Here is a 15,031-nt window from a genome sequence, read left to right as displayed (position 1 = left end):
TTTTGTTGGGGAAAATATTTTCAATATCATGATTCTGGTAAGCGTGGCTTCCTTGAATCAACAAGTGCTATTTTGCTGCAACAGACAACCTGTAAGACAGCAACACTGTGGGGAATTGATAAGAGCACAAGGGATAAAGAGAAAGCTAAACCAAGCTCCTCATTTTATTAGGCAGCGCGCTAATGAGTTGTAGCAGTGCTAACAATGCTCTCTTGTGAGAAGCATGAGAGTCAGCAAACACATGCATAGACAGCGGGACCTATCGGCAGGGGAGTGGTTATATTTAAACATCTGTTAACCTCTGGCTGATGACACACATCTCAGAGGATCTTTAAAGCAGAACATCTGAGAGAGATATCACACAGGTGCATGACAACAATCAGCAGCATGCTGACCTGACATTTAAATTATTACATGTAAAATAAGTTATTTAAAAAAAAAAGTTACACCAAGCAATTTAGCCTTTTTAATACAATGCAAGGTTTTTTAGTACAGTGAGATTCAAGATTCAAGCATGAGGGTCAATCAGTAGCCCCATGGACCAAATCTGGCTATGACAGAAATAAACGTGTGAAAAATCAAACAGTGTAACAGCTAACTTCTCAGTAATAAACCAGTGTTTTTTCTCCATGTAAAAACTTTGACCCCCTGCAAAACAAAAAAATTACCAGGCATGTAATAAAAAAAATATTAAAATAAACCTATACTGAGGTTTAACCTACTCATGCATGAAACACATTTCTGTTCATCAGCAATACTAATAAAATTACTTCGTAACAGACCCCTTGCATAAACAAAGTACACTGCAATCATTTTTTTAGTTATTTGCTTCTAAATGATCTACATTCAAAGTCCCAAAACTCACCTGAATTAAATACAAGGAAAAATGAAATACAAAAACAAACTAAAACACGCAGTAGATAAACCAATCCCCACTACATCTTAATGCTTTCCCTTCACTAGAGAATGCTAGAAAACTCTTGACGTTTATGTTAGAAAGTAGATTTAAATTCACTTAGATTATTTAAAACCTTCATACCTTTTTCCAATTTTTAAACCCAAAGATATTAGATTATATTAATACTTCCTCTCAATAAATTTTTATTTCCTAAGTGCTCATCTTACATCTAGGACTCGTGACCACATCTAATTCAAACTCATTCCCGAGGCTATCCAGTTTTCTTTCAAGAGCCGTGAGCAGAGTGGAAAGAAAAACACAAAATATTGATTTTTTTTTCCATCAGCATAGATAACTGCTGATAAGTGGAGGGCCACTACAGCTGGACGATCACACCCTGAACATTACTGAGACAGCAAGAGTGCTGCTGAGAGCTAGACAGCAGGCAAAGAGGACGTCGTCCTGTATATGACAACAAGCACTACTTACCTGCCACCTTTCTGAGGGGAAAAAAATTTCATGTTAGCTTTCAGTGATGGAACAACAGAGCAGTGTTCACACAGATTGAGGAGATGAAATCAATATTTTGAAAGAGGACTGATGAATGCGAGGGGGGAAAATGTTGCGCACAGCGGGTGAACTCTGCAAGGCTGGTGACGAGGACCAACAGGGAGAAATATGATTAGTCTATTAGAAAGGAGATGGTGCTGATGATGAGCAGTGAACTGATTACGAGCGTTGGCAGGTAGAGTAGACGTGACAGATGGTAGCCAGACAGGGAAGAGGAAAATGGCGGTTATCAGAAGCGACACTGGATAGGCGGGACAGTGGAGGTGTCTAAAGAGACGTGTACACTTTAGGTTTAAGATTACTTAAAAAAATAAGGAGTGGAGAAGGTAGTAACAAAAAGGTTATGGGGGAGGTAAAAGCTAAAGCAGACCTGCTTCCTCATCCTCCTCCTCCTCCTCATCGTCATCATCAGAGCTGGATGATGAGGGGGCTGCTGCTGCTGGGCCTGAGGTGTTGGCAGAGGAAGAGCTAGCGCCACTATTAGCAACATATCCATACTGCATGCCTGTTGGAAGGGGGTGGAGTGGGAAAGGTACATAAGAGAGCTGTCAGGATGGGATGCATGTCATCAGACAGGGCTGTGGTAATCAGGCGGCTGGCTTCCAGTCATGTGATACGTGTTTAAGCAAAGAACCGAGTTGCTGGTGGCTGGCCGCATATTTTGTCAGGAAAAACAATTAATACCAGACACAGGAAAATGATAAAAATTTAAAGGCAATGATTACAAGGGTGAAAGTCAAAGAAGGAATTTTGTTTCGATGTAATTTAACATCAACATTTAGCCTCTCTCCACCCGGAGGAACCAGCATCCATTATTATGGCCTCATCGAACCGTTGTCAGGGCAGTTTTTTAGGGTTTTGGTTAGATAATGTAAACTGTTTTGATGCATTAGGGACAGACATAAATGAAACTACTATGCAGTTGGACATATCTGACTGACCATCCAGGAATAGAGCAGGAAACTGTCTGGTGAATTCACAGTTCCCAATAGTGAGAAATGCATCTGTTGCTGTATGCAGCAGCAGGAGAGAAAGGTCAACTTTGGACAATGTCCAGATTACAGAAGCTTGAATAGTCTAAAAGGCAGAAAATACTCAAAACTGAGTGCAGTTTTGAGTATTTTCTGAAATGAAACATTAAGCCATCAAAACACACTGTGTGTGTGTGTGTGTGTGTGTGTGTGTGTGTGTGTGTGTGTGTGTGTGTGTGTGTATTTAAAAGCAATATGAAACCATTAAATTCATTCACCGATGAACAAACTTAATGTCGTTAAAATGTGTGCCTGCTTGTGTGGTGTATAATACTGCACAAATGCAATGTTTGATTAGTTAGCAGAAATGCTCATTTTTCCATTAAGTACCATCTGTGCTGTATTAATCTTTTGAACCATCAGGTTACCGTCTGATGCTGTACTTTAATAAAATAGGAATAATTTGTTTAACAGAATATTTCTGATATGATCGAGCAAAGGTCTTTTAAATGTCTAGTCGACTGGTCACCCTCATCCTTCATCTTGAATTGCTTCACCTGACACTGTCCTTGGTTCATGTGTGACAACAGCTCAAGTCTCTCTGTGGATTTTGAGTTCACCTACACTGCACTGGAAGCAGAGAGAAAGGGCTGATGATTAGGGGAAACTTCCAGTAAAGGTTCACACCACTTTGTGCTTGCCCAAAGTTCCTGCAGTGAAAGAATGTCTACTTTGAAATTAACAAGTCCCAAGAAATTTAAAACTTAAAAAACGCAACTAGGTGTAACAGTTCAGGGCAGAAAGTAAACTTGTAGGGGTAAAGGCACATCCAAGCTAATTAAAAACAACTGAACCTTCGTCAAAAGTTAGCTTGATGCTTGCTGTATTGCTAAAGCCTTTCGGCTACAACGTTCCCATAGAATCCATCAACAACAGGAGAGCATTTCCTTTGCCTTAATGTATTCCATGGTCTAACTGTATGCTTTCATTTTAAAATCTCAAGCATCCTCCAGGTAAGATGATGTCGTAATTTTGCCAGAGGTTGTAACTGACTACAAAAGTGTGCAATCAAAAGTATGTACTTGTTTTAATACCAGTTAACTGGTTGAAAACCAAAAGTAAAACATGTCTCCATTGACTATATTCACTCGAGAAAGCAACTCTTTGAAATGCTGTGTTTCTGGTCTAAATGCATTGTAAATCTTTAAACATGGCTCAGTTTAAAAAGTGTTTGGATCACAGCTAGATATGTACCATTTTTGCAACTTCATGTCCACTAAAGAAGTTTTCTCAGCCACTTTTTGTGCCAGCTTACAAAAACAGCATAAATAAAATCACAAAAAACCCTCATAAGCATGATGACTGGCCACTATTACATAATCATGTAAATAATTACCTTTAATTACCTAAATTAGTTTAACACCAATTAATCAATAGTACACCTGTATCTTAAAGGTGTGCCCTGTCTTTTTATTGTCCTGCTAACATTATACTGCCAAAGGCTGCATATATGGATAACAATTGTATTGGGTACAGAGACTGAAAGACCTAACAAAAAAAAAAAAAACAACAACAACAAAAAAAAAAAAAATCTTATCAATTTATTCTGTCAAACTAAGAGACAAATTTTTGCAACCCAAATCAACATTACAGGCAAGAGTCTAATGATCCTGACCAGCCACTAATGTTAAGGGTGAAAAACATTCACAGGAAAAATAAACCAGCAGCACGTTGCTAAAAGCAAACCTGAAACCCCCAAATTTGTATACAGACCCACACCTGCACATTGGAAAGCGTGTGTGTGTGCAGCTAATTATGTGTGCTATATTCCCAAAGTGCAGCTGTTGACATGTAAGCAATTCACATGCAGTGTGCGTCTAAACAAGCTACATCAGAAGACACACAAAAACAGTCACTATAGTACAGAAAAAACCAAGATAAGAATGTTGTTCAAACATTGAATGCAGCAGGTGGTGAAAATAGGTCTCCAATCATAAAAAAAAAAAAAAAAAAACATTTTAAAGAACACAGTTTCAATGTAAGGTACACACTGAGTTTCAGTGTGGTGCTTCTACTCCGAGCAGCGAAAAAATAAACAGGAAACCGATTTCATGCAGAGTTTCAAACTACAAAAAGCTTTCATCTTATTTTTTGGCAGGTTATCGGCACAGGCACAGATTTTCAGTTTTCAGCTTCCACACATGCCGTATTTTTCGGACCATACGGTGCACTGTCAATGAGTGGGTCTGTTTTCATACATAAGGTGCACCGGATTATAAGGCACACTGTCGATTTTTGAGAAAATTAAAGGACTTTAAGTGCGCCTTATAGTGCGAAAAATATGGTACACAAACATAAAAATCTTCATGTTTACAAGACATAATGAAGATTTACTCTCACTCTTACCTTGATGGTGGCCCGGTGAGGAATGGACTGAAGCGGAAGGGGTTCCTGAGGGTGGTCTGTCTGCATCAGCACCACCACTGCTTTGAGTGACCCCACCATAGGAGTTGTAGCTCAGAGAAGCCTGACTGGTTTGGCTGTAGTGGGAATGGACTGCGTTTTGGGCTGCAGTGGAAAAAACAAAGACAAAACACAAACAGCCACTGAAACAGTGCTTTCTAAGGATAATGAGGGATAGCTTTGGGTTCAGAAATGCAAACACTTGTTAATTTATTTCCTTCTTTAAACATAAAAATGCATACACTGCACAAACAGTCAAAAGATGCTTTATTTTGGAAACTTACAGTAACAAAACTAAGCAGAAAAAAAAAAATTTGCCCACCAAACACTGACCAAAAAAAAACAAAAAAAAAACAAAAAAAAAAACATTTTCAGCCAACATCCACCAGATTTTCTTAGCCTATAAAATTCCACCTGCATTTTCAGAGAATTCACAATTGCAGATTCTAGCAACATTAAAGTGTGACTTCACTGAGTACCTGTGCTTCCTTGACCATTCACTGTTGGTGCCACTTGGCTGGGAGGAGCCATGCCATACCCAGAATGCCCTGATGCTGAGGAGGCTGGAGGCTCAGCACCGTACTGATGTAAAGGTGCGCCCATCTGGGTGGTGCTCTGGGAGGAACTCAGAGTGCCATACTGGCTGCTTCCTGGAGCAGACGGGTATGAAACAATGGGGTAGAGAGGACCTCCAGGCCCACTCACCGCCATTGGGACCAAACTGGGTTGTTGTTGCTGCTGCTGAGACTGCTGTGCTGGAGAAGCATGGTATGACTGTGGTCCATAGTAGGATGCCGAAGTGGTGTAGGGTGGATGCTGCTGCTGCTGGAATGGCTGTAGGTTGTACTGGGCATTTGATGGTGGAGGTGCTGAAGAAGGATGTGTGGCATATGGCTGTGAAGGAGGGGCAGAGCTCAGTGGAGCACTGTAAGGTGCTACATGATGCTGAGGGAGGTGGTGCTGTTGCAGCTGCTGTGGATGGTTGTTCTGGTAGTAGTTAGCACTGTGGGCACTGTTCGTGATGGGTGATTTGTTGGAAACTGGGGCAGCTTGGGACGGGATGGTGGGGTAGCTCTGTTGCTGTTGAGCTGGAGCTCCATAGTAGCCTGTAATTGGATACATGGAAGGGTAGCTCTGTACTGGACCTGGAAGGAGGCGGGGCAGGATAGTAAAGCACATGGTTAATAAGCATTAATGTCAACATTTTGTCAATCGTTTGCATTTCTCTGTTACTTGTGACTCTCACTATTATACTCCAATTACAGAGTAACAATAAACAGAAACAAGAACAACTCTATTTAAGTTTTACGTTTTAGAGTTCTTCTTGCCGAATGAAACATTTCCAATTTGCTCACCAGGCAGCACTTTTTTAAATATTGACATCTGGCTTAGGATCATACTTTTATTTTGAAGGGCCAACTACAACAGGATTGTGTGGTTTAAATGTCACAAAACACCATTTTAGATCTTAAGCCTCCCAGAAAGTTGACATTTCAAAGACAAGGCACAAGAGCCAACTACAAGACAACGAGGATTCCAACTTCTTTCTGACATTTGTTTTCAATGGCTAAAAAGGTTTGGAGCACCAAAGCCCTGAACTTCCCCAATCACAGTTTGAACGAATCCTATAGGGAATATCTCAGAAACACAAAACTACTGAATTATCTCCCTCTGTAGTAATTTAACAAATTAAATATTAAGTGTGGGCTCTAGAAAGAAAGACGGCTTACAGAACTGCACCTCACATTCATATTTAACTACAGAATGAATGCATTCTCACACATTTTTGAACATTCAACTTTAAAGACGACTAAAATGTAAAAAAAAACAAAAAAACAAAACAAATAGAAATGGTCCCTAAGAACACCCCCATTGTCCCCACCATCTTTAATACATAAATACACATGCGACAATAGAATTAAGCTCTACCAATATGCAAAATGAATATTGGCTAATGTCTACTTCATCGCTACGACAAATTAAAAATAAAGGACTACAAAGTACAAAACACGCTTTGTTTTCAGCCAAACTGGAGCCTCATTTTAAGATTTTATCCCCGCTTATTTTTTTTTACTTAAGAAGGAAATTAGTTGGTTGTATTCCTTCTCTTATGAGATTAATATTTTTGCGAAGCTCTGTCCTGAAAACTGAACCATTTATTAGAGACGATTGTCTTTCGTACTTTACCCTACACAAATTAGTTTGTTCATATGCATTTAAATATTCTTGTGAAGCTTAATAAATTAATACACGTGCACGAATATATTGTTAAATATGAAAATCTGATCACAGGTTATCATTTACTGCAAACACGCTTGAGCAGCCTTCCTTGAAAGGCTAGCTCTCAGTTGAAATAATCAGCCTTCTATTAATAGAAAGTAAATTGTTTTAACGCAACTTCTATTAAGTCGTTAGTTATTGGAGATATAATAAAAACAAGAGGCTATGGAGAGGTGGTGCGCAATCTATCAAACAGCTATTTTCATGCTAACAGTTAGCTACCGTTAGCCGCTCCATCAGTTTTCAATACCCACATTAGCTTTTAAGTTAGCTACCTTTAGCAAGTGCTTAGCTTCAGCTAAAATCATCGCAGTCTTTTAATAATTCATGTTCGTAATTTACAGCTAATGCAAGTATCGTGACTGACAGTAAATGACAGTTCCAGTGTATAAAATGCAAAAAGCAAAGCGAAGGACCGACAAATAGCCCGCCAATGGGGTGTTAGCATGCTAACGAACCATTCTGATAGTGGGGCGCTGCTCCGCCGTTCGCCGCAGAGTTCTGGCTGTAGCTGACGGAGCTGTTCAGGTTAGTGAAACCGGGCGCAGACATCGCTCGGTCTTCCCGTCCTTATGCCCGCGAACACACAGCTGACCGAATATACATGAGCGTCACTTTCTCGGACCCAGCCTTCCCCGAGAGAGGCGATTCAGAGGCTGCTACTGCTCAGTAGAGACGCGGGCAGCCTGGCCAGGTCCGTTCGGCTGAAAGCTGAAGCCTCCAGTCGGGATGTTGAGGAGCTTAGCAGCCTCCAGGATGTTGTCCTCTCGCTCCCTCTGGTGGAGTTTCATTTTGCACGTTTCGTTTTCTATAATGTGCACTTTTGTTCTACAAGTATCTATGCAAATAAAGTACACAGGCTTTAATTTCTGTATAAACAGCTATTTTACAACTGCTGTGCCTTCTCTTTTTGATGGATACCTCCACACATGTTAGTAATCTCACATACGCCTTCAACAGTTATTTACAAATAAATACATGAAACATGTTCAACACCTGCAACCAGACTGTTCTCATCTCTGTATTCTGTGTTTTTCTCTTCCTTAACGTCCGTCAACACTACCCCTGTATATCTGTAAAAAAAAAAAATGTCTTCACAGGTTAGACTTCTAATTAAAGACACTTTTTATCATATCACTCTGTAGAATTGAACACTTCCACCACCATGGGGTGTGTTGAGATGTTTTGGATGTCCGCTTGTTTGACATCGCTCAGCGTTTCTTCAACAGACTGTCTTTTGCAGAATAGCATTATAAGAACATGCTCTTACATGTCTGACCACCTTCTGGTATATATTTTATTACACAGAAGAAAAGCATAGCCTAAGGCAGGGGTCTCCAACTCCAGGCCCCGGTGTCCTGCAGTTTTTAGATGTGTCCTTGATCCAACACAGCTGATTCAAATGGCTAAATTACCTCCTCAACATGTCTTGACGTTCTCCAGAGGCCTGGTAACAAACTAATCATTTCATTCAGGTGTGAGATCCAAAACCTGCAGGACGCCGGCCCTCAAGGCCTGGAGTTGGAGACCCCTGGCCTAAGGTCATCTCCAGCTTGGAGTTTTGGAGAAAGGGTCATATTGTAGTGGGTGTTTCTTGATATTCTTAAATATATACAAAACAAGAAACTTACAGACAATGACAACAAACAGAAATAAGAGTGTAAAATTTAAAAACTTTTATTGATGTTAACTTTTTTAAAAAGTTTTTAAAAAAGAAAACCCCAACAGACAAACCCCTCTGAGCAAGCACAAGGCGACAGTGGGGAGGAAAAACTCCCTTTTAAGAGGGAGGAACCTCCGGCAGAACCAGGCTCAGTGAGGGGCGGCCATCTGCCGCGACCGTTCCAAGGGTCATCTTAAGTATATAATTTAAAACTAACCAATTTAAAGTCTCCAGCTCGTTTTCCAGAAACGTTTTCAGTTGATATCACGATTTTTTTCTACATTACATAAGTCTCATTTTGTCTCCTGGTGCAACAAAACAGTCGGCCTATAAATGAGAAAAACCGACGTATGTGACTCGGTTCCTTCGATAGTTTGGCTGCCTCCTTTATGAAAGTTTCAGCAATCATATTGTAGATTGCTGGCTGATTTAATTCCAAGCCTAGTATAACTAAGTCTGAATCTTTAAACTTTTTACACAGGGCTTTGAAAATCACCTTGTGGAAGTTTTTGAACTTCTCGAAGGGGATTTGATCAATTTCATCTTTGATTTCAGCCCAGATGTTGTTGGTAAGCCTGTTGTAGATGGCTGACACTTTTTCCGGACTGATGACTTTGCCGGATTTTTTTACAGCCCGCTTAACCAGTTCTTCCATACAGTTTTCCACTAAAGATCTGGCTTCATGTGGAGTAAAGGATTTCTTTGTGGTTACATTATTTTGAGTTCTTGGCCTCTTAATTGATATTTTGGTTTGTATTTTGGAAGAGGATCCACAACTCCTGAAGCAGCCAAAACGAAAATCGTGATAACGGTAAGAGTTGGTAGTAATATTATTAAGGCCACTATTGATATTTCCTCCTATAATGTTCACAACTCGATCAGATTGGGCTGGCACACGGATTGGATTAATGTAGTCATGAATCACATTAAGGTCACTATTGATATTTCCTCCTATAATGTTCACAACTAGATCAGATTGGGCTGGCACACGGATTGTATTAATGTAGTCATGAATCACATTAAGGTCACTATTGATATTTCCTCCTATAATGCTCACAACTTGATCAGATTGGGCTGGCACACGGATTGAATTAATGTAGGCATGAATCCAGTTACTGTCTGGATCAATCCAAAATCTGTTGTTCATTGTGTTTGATAATCTAGTTGTTTCCTTAGAATGTAGTCTGTCTTTGTTAAAGCGTTTAAACATCCGTTACACAGGGTCTATTTAAGACTTCTCGTGCGACGTCATCTCTTTGAAGCCTCGAAGCCTTTGATCGTAGCCCCGCCCACTTTGTGCTTTGGAGCGTGATGTCACGGGGGTGGGCGTGGAAAGGATTTTGGCCCGATCCGCCATTTTGGGGGTCTAAACAAAGCGCAAGCGAAAAAGGAGCACACACAACAGCCATGGTTCGTACTTGCTGTGTGGTCCGCTGCAATGTTCGATCGCACGACCGGCAAGAGAATAAGCTTGAAAATGGTTTATCTTTACATTATTTCCCAACCTGGAAGCAACATGAGGCAGCTCGTGTATTGATGTTACCAAAAGGCGTCTAGCCTGGATAGCAGCTGTGAGACAAGCTGATATCCAGTTCTCTTCCATCTCCAAATATCCGTTGGTGTGCTCCAGACAGTTTTATTCCGGTAAGCTCTAAATATGTTCATATCACTCTTTATCCGGTTGTTCAGTCTGACGTCACTGGCCGTGTCTGGGCCTAAACTCCGCTGCAGGTCCATATATCAAACGATCACTATGGCATTACTGAGAGTTGAAAAACTGTCTAAAGTCTTTCATCTTTAATAAAATGATCAGTGTTCTGCTCTACCAGGTGTAACAATTGAGTTTAACATCCAGGCATCCATGAAAATGGAATTTATGACATTTAACGGTGTTATAAGTTAGCAGGAAGTTAGCTCGCTAGCTTCCATCTAAATACAATATAGAATGTCCTGACTGCGGGTTTTGGAAAGAAATTCAAACGTACAGCTCTGCTATCACTTCCAACATAAATGAAGACAGAAAACTAAACAGCAGTGACGTTTGTAGGGTTACTGAAGTTTGGCTAGCTGGTATATAATGATGTGCTACGTGACCGCTAGTGACACAGCTATGTTAGTATAATATAAACAAGCTAACATTTTTTTCCACTCGATAAAAGTTAACGTGAGTGTTCTCGGTGGTCAGGAACAAATGTAATCGCATGGTAGGATGATGTAAAAGGACCAAACTTCAGTCAGGAGAACAACTGAGATAATCCATCCACAATACGAGGTTAGTCATTCATATACTGCTGCATGGGCTGTGCTGTAGTTACATCGTAAGGTGTTTAAAAACTGAGCTTAAATAAATGATTAGCGGTAAATAAAAGCCGAGGGAGGTCAACAGTGATCACTGACTGTTTTAGGAGCTTTTTGAGATTAAATAGAAGAAAATACAAAACATTAACCATGTTAACAACACAAAAGCCATATTAAACGCAGACTACTTTAGGCCCGGAAGTAGGATTCCTCAGGTCATCACTGAACAACCGGATAGCCTATTAGTTTTATTTGCGATGCACTCTGAGGTCATAGCAAATTAGAACAAACATCCTACTGAGGGATTTTGCAGAATTACCTTCTATTTATAGAGTTGCTAATTATTTGGTATTATTGCAGGCAAACCAGCCTATGAAATGGATGAAACACATCGTGACTGGGTTCCAGCGCTACACAAGGGACCTGCTTCAAACATATCACCATGCCAATCAGATTACTTCTTCCATGTGAGGGTGAAGAGGTGACCCTTCTGGATAAGATGGTGAAGGTTCGCTGCGTTTGGTGAACAGTGTGGTAGTAAAACCAGGGAAAAATGAAACTTGCTTCTGTTAAATATTCTTAAGTCTTGTGCTGTTAAAATTGCTGTATTTTTTCAAAAGATACAGTAAGTAATGTTAGTGGTGGGTGATATCATGTAAACACTGTCATGATTTTATGTAAACATTGTCTTTTATAAACTATAAATGACATGGATTCTACATTGTAACTGATGTGATGTTCTATAAAGTGGTTTTAAATTTAAAAAAAAAAAAAAAAGGCAAAAATTAGTTTGTTTCTTTATTCAATTTTTGAACAGTGGTACTCAGTCAGTACATATTCAGTACTTCTGGTAGATATTAGTATTACACAGAAGAAAAGCATAGTCTCAGATCATCTCCAGCTTGGGGTTTTGGAGAGAAAATTATACTGTAGTGGATGTTTCTGTATATCCTGCTGATGGTTTTAGTTTATTTTTGGAAAGGAATGATAGCGTAACCACACATGATATGTCTCCTTGCACAGTCTTGAGAGTGTAGATACATCCTGTTCCAGTCTTGAGATACTGGGCCTTTATAGAGAGGAGAGCTGAACAGGTCCACATACATACCCAGTAGAATCGATATCTGCTCCTTTGTCTGAGTAGGAACAGGATGAAGAATGCCTCCTCCATCTGGCTATTGATTTGCATGTTTCTGATCAAATTGTTAGAAAAAAAAGATTCCCCAAGCATCATTTGGGCCCAGCGTCCTTTAGTGAGACATGTCCTCACAGCCCAGCCCTGTGCAGCTTGACTGGCCTACCAGAACAGGCAGGGGTACCTGCCTGTTCTGGTAGGCCGTCAACACTACCCCTGTATATCTGTAAAAAAAAAAAATGTCTTCACAGGTTAGACTTCTAATTAAAGACACTTTTTATCATATCACTCTGTAGAATTGAACACTTCCACCACCATGGGGTGTGTTGAGATGTTTTGGATGTCCGCTTGTTTGACATCGCTCAGCGTTTCTTCAACAGACTGTCTTTTGCAGAATAGCATTATAAGAACATGCTCTTACATGTCTGACCACCTTCTGGTATATATTTTATTACACAGAAGAAAAGCATAGCCTAAGGCAGGGGTCTCCAACTCCAGGCCCCGGTGTCCTGCAGTTTTTAGATGTGTCCTTGATCCAACACAGCTGATTCAAATGGCTAAATTACCTCCTCAACATGTCTTGACGTTCTCCAGAGGCCTGGTAACAAACTAATCATTTCATTCAGGTGTGAGATCCAAAACCTGCAGGACGCCGGCCCTCAAGGCCTGGAGTTGGAGACCCCTGGCCTAAGGTCATCTCCAGCTTGGAGTTTTGGAGAAAGGGTCATATTGTAGTGGGTGTTTCTTGATATTCTTAAATATATACAAAACAAGAAACTTACAGACAATGACAACAAACAGAAATAAGAGTGTAAAATTTAAAAACTTTTATTGATGTTAACTTTTTTAAAAAGTTTTTAAAAAAGAAAACCCCAACAGACAAACCCCTCTGAGCAAGCACAAGGCGACAGTGGGGAGGAAAAACTCCCTTTTAAGAGGGAGGAACCTCCGGCAGAACCAGGCTCAGTGAGGGGCGGCCATCTGCCGCGACCGTTCCAAGGGTCATCTTAAGTATATAATTTAAAACTAACCAATTTAAAGTCTCCAGCTCGTTTTCCAGAAACGTTTTCAGTTGATATCACGATTTTTTCTACATTACATAAGTCTCATTTTGTCTCCTGGTGCAACAAAACAGTCGGCCTATAAATGAGAAAAACCGACGTATGTGACTCGGTTCCTTCGATAGTTTGGCTGCCTCCTTTATGAAAGTTTCAGCAATCATATTGTAGATTGCTGGCTGATTTAATTCCAAGCCTAGTATAACTAAGTCTGAATCTTTAAACTTTTTACACAGGGCTTTGAAAATCACCTTGTGGAAGTTTTTGAACTTCTCGAAGGGGATTTGATCAATTTCATCTTTGATTTCAGCCCAGATGTTGTTGGTAAGCCTGTTGTAGATGGCTGACACTTTTTCCGGACTGATGACTTTGCCGGATTTTTTTACAGCCCGCTTAACCAGTTCTTCCATACAGTTTTCCACTAAAGATCTGGCTTCATGTGGAGTAAAGGATTTCTTTGTGGTTACATTATTTTGAGTTCTTGGCCTCTTAATTGATATTTTGGTTTGTATTTTGGAAGAGGATCCACAACTCCTGAAGCAGCCAAAACGAAAATCGTGATAACGGTAAGAGTTGGTAGTAATATTATTAAGGCCACTATTGATATTTCCTCCTATAATGTTCACAACTCGATCAGATTGGGCTGGCACACGGATTGGATTAATGTAGTCATGAATCACATTAAGGTCACTATTGATATTTCCTCCTATAATGTTCACAACTAGATCAGATTGGGCTGGCACACGGATTGTATTAATGTAGTCATGAATCACATTAAGGTCACTATTGATATTTCCTCCTATAATGCTCACAACTTGATCAGATTGGGCTGGCACACGGATTGAATTAATGTAGGCATGAATCCAGTTACTGTCTGGATCAATCCAAAATCTGTTGTTCATTGTGTTTGATAATCTAGTTGTTTCCTTAGAATGTAGTCTGTCTTTGTTAAAGCGTTTAAACATCCGTTACACAGGGTCTATTTAAGACTTCTCGTGCGACGTCATCTCTTTGAAGCCTCGAAGCCTTTGATCGTAGCCCCGCCCACTTTGTGCTTTGGAGCGTGATGTCACGGGGGTGGGCGTGGAAAGGATTTTGGCCCGATCCGCCATTTTGGGGGTCTAAACAAAGCGCAAGCGAAAAAGGAGCACACACAACAGCCATGGTTCGTACTTGCTGTGTGGTCCGCTGCAATGTTCGATCGCACGACCGGCAAGAGAATAAGCTTGAAAATGGTTTATCTTTACATTATTTCCCAACCTGGAAGCAACATGAGGCAGCTCGTGTATTGATGTTACCAAAAGGCGTCTAGCCTGGATAGCAGCTGTGAGACAAGCTGATATCCAGTTCTCTTCCATCTCCAAATATCCGTTGGTGTGCTCCAGACAGTTTTATTCCGGTAAGCTCTAAATATGTTCATATCACTCTTTATCCGGTTGTTCAGTCTGACGTCACTGGCCGTGTCTGGGCCTAAACTCCGCTGCAGGTCCATATATCAAACGATCACTATGGCATTACTGAGAGTTGAAAAACTGTCTAAAGTCTTTCATCTTTAATAAAATGATCAGTGTTCTGCTCTACCAGGTGTAACAATTGAGTTTAACATCCAGGCATCCATGAAAATGGAATTTATGACATTTAACGGTGTTATAAGTTAGCAGGAAGTTAGCTCGCTAGCTTCCATCTAAATACAAT

At 40.3% G+C, this 15,031-nt stretch overlaps 1 protein-coding gene across 2 annotated transcripts in view; it reads right to left on the bottom strand.

Annotated features, from left to right (window-relative positions):
* The window catches only part of sec24b (SEC24 homolog B, COPII coat complex component), a 33,518-nt gene extending 24,992 nt beyond the window's left edge, over window positions 1–8,526 (bottom strand). Inside the window, exons 1-5 of one of the 2 annotated variants that reach the window (XM_019363739.2) lie at window positions 8,347–8,526; window positions 7,641–8,255; window positions 5,382–6,047; window positions 4,846–5,007; window positions 1,839–1,973 (exon numbers count right to left, since the gene is read on the bottom strand). In XM_019363739.2, the coding sequence (XP_019219284.1) occupies window positions 1,839–1,973; window positions 4,846–5,007; window positions 5,382–6,047; window positions 7,641–7,734 (1,057 nt within the window). In that variant the 5' untranslated portion in view covers window positions 7,735–8,255; window positions 8,347–8,526. Of the gene's footprint in view, window positions 1–1,838; window positions 1,974–4,845; window positions 5,008–5,381; window positions 6,048–7,640 lie in introns of both variants that reach the window. The other variant, XM_019363751.2, reaches the window with a different exon arrangement.
* Between the last annotated feature and the right edge of the window lie 6,505 nt (window positions 8,527–15,031).

This window comes from Oreochromis niloticus, linkage group LG2 (assembly GCF_001858045.2).
Source record: "Oreochromis niloticus isolate F11D_XX linkage group LG2, O_niloticus_UMD_NMBU, whole genome shotgun sequence".
NCBI classification, from domain to species: Eukaryota; Metazoa; Chordata; class Actinopteri; order Cichliformes; family Cichlidae; genus Oreochromis; species Oreochromis niloticus.
This window is presented reverse-complemented; position numbering and strand designations above follow the sequence as displayed.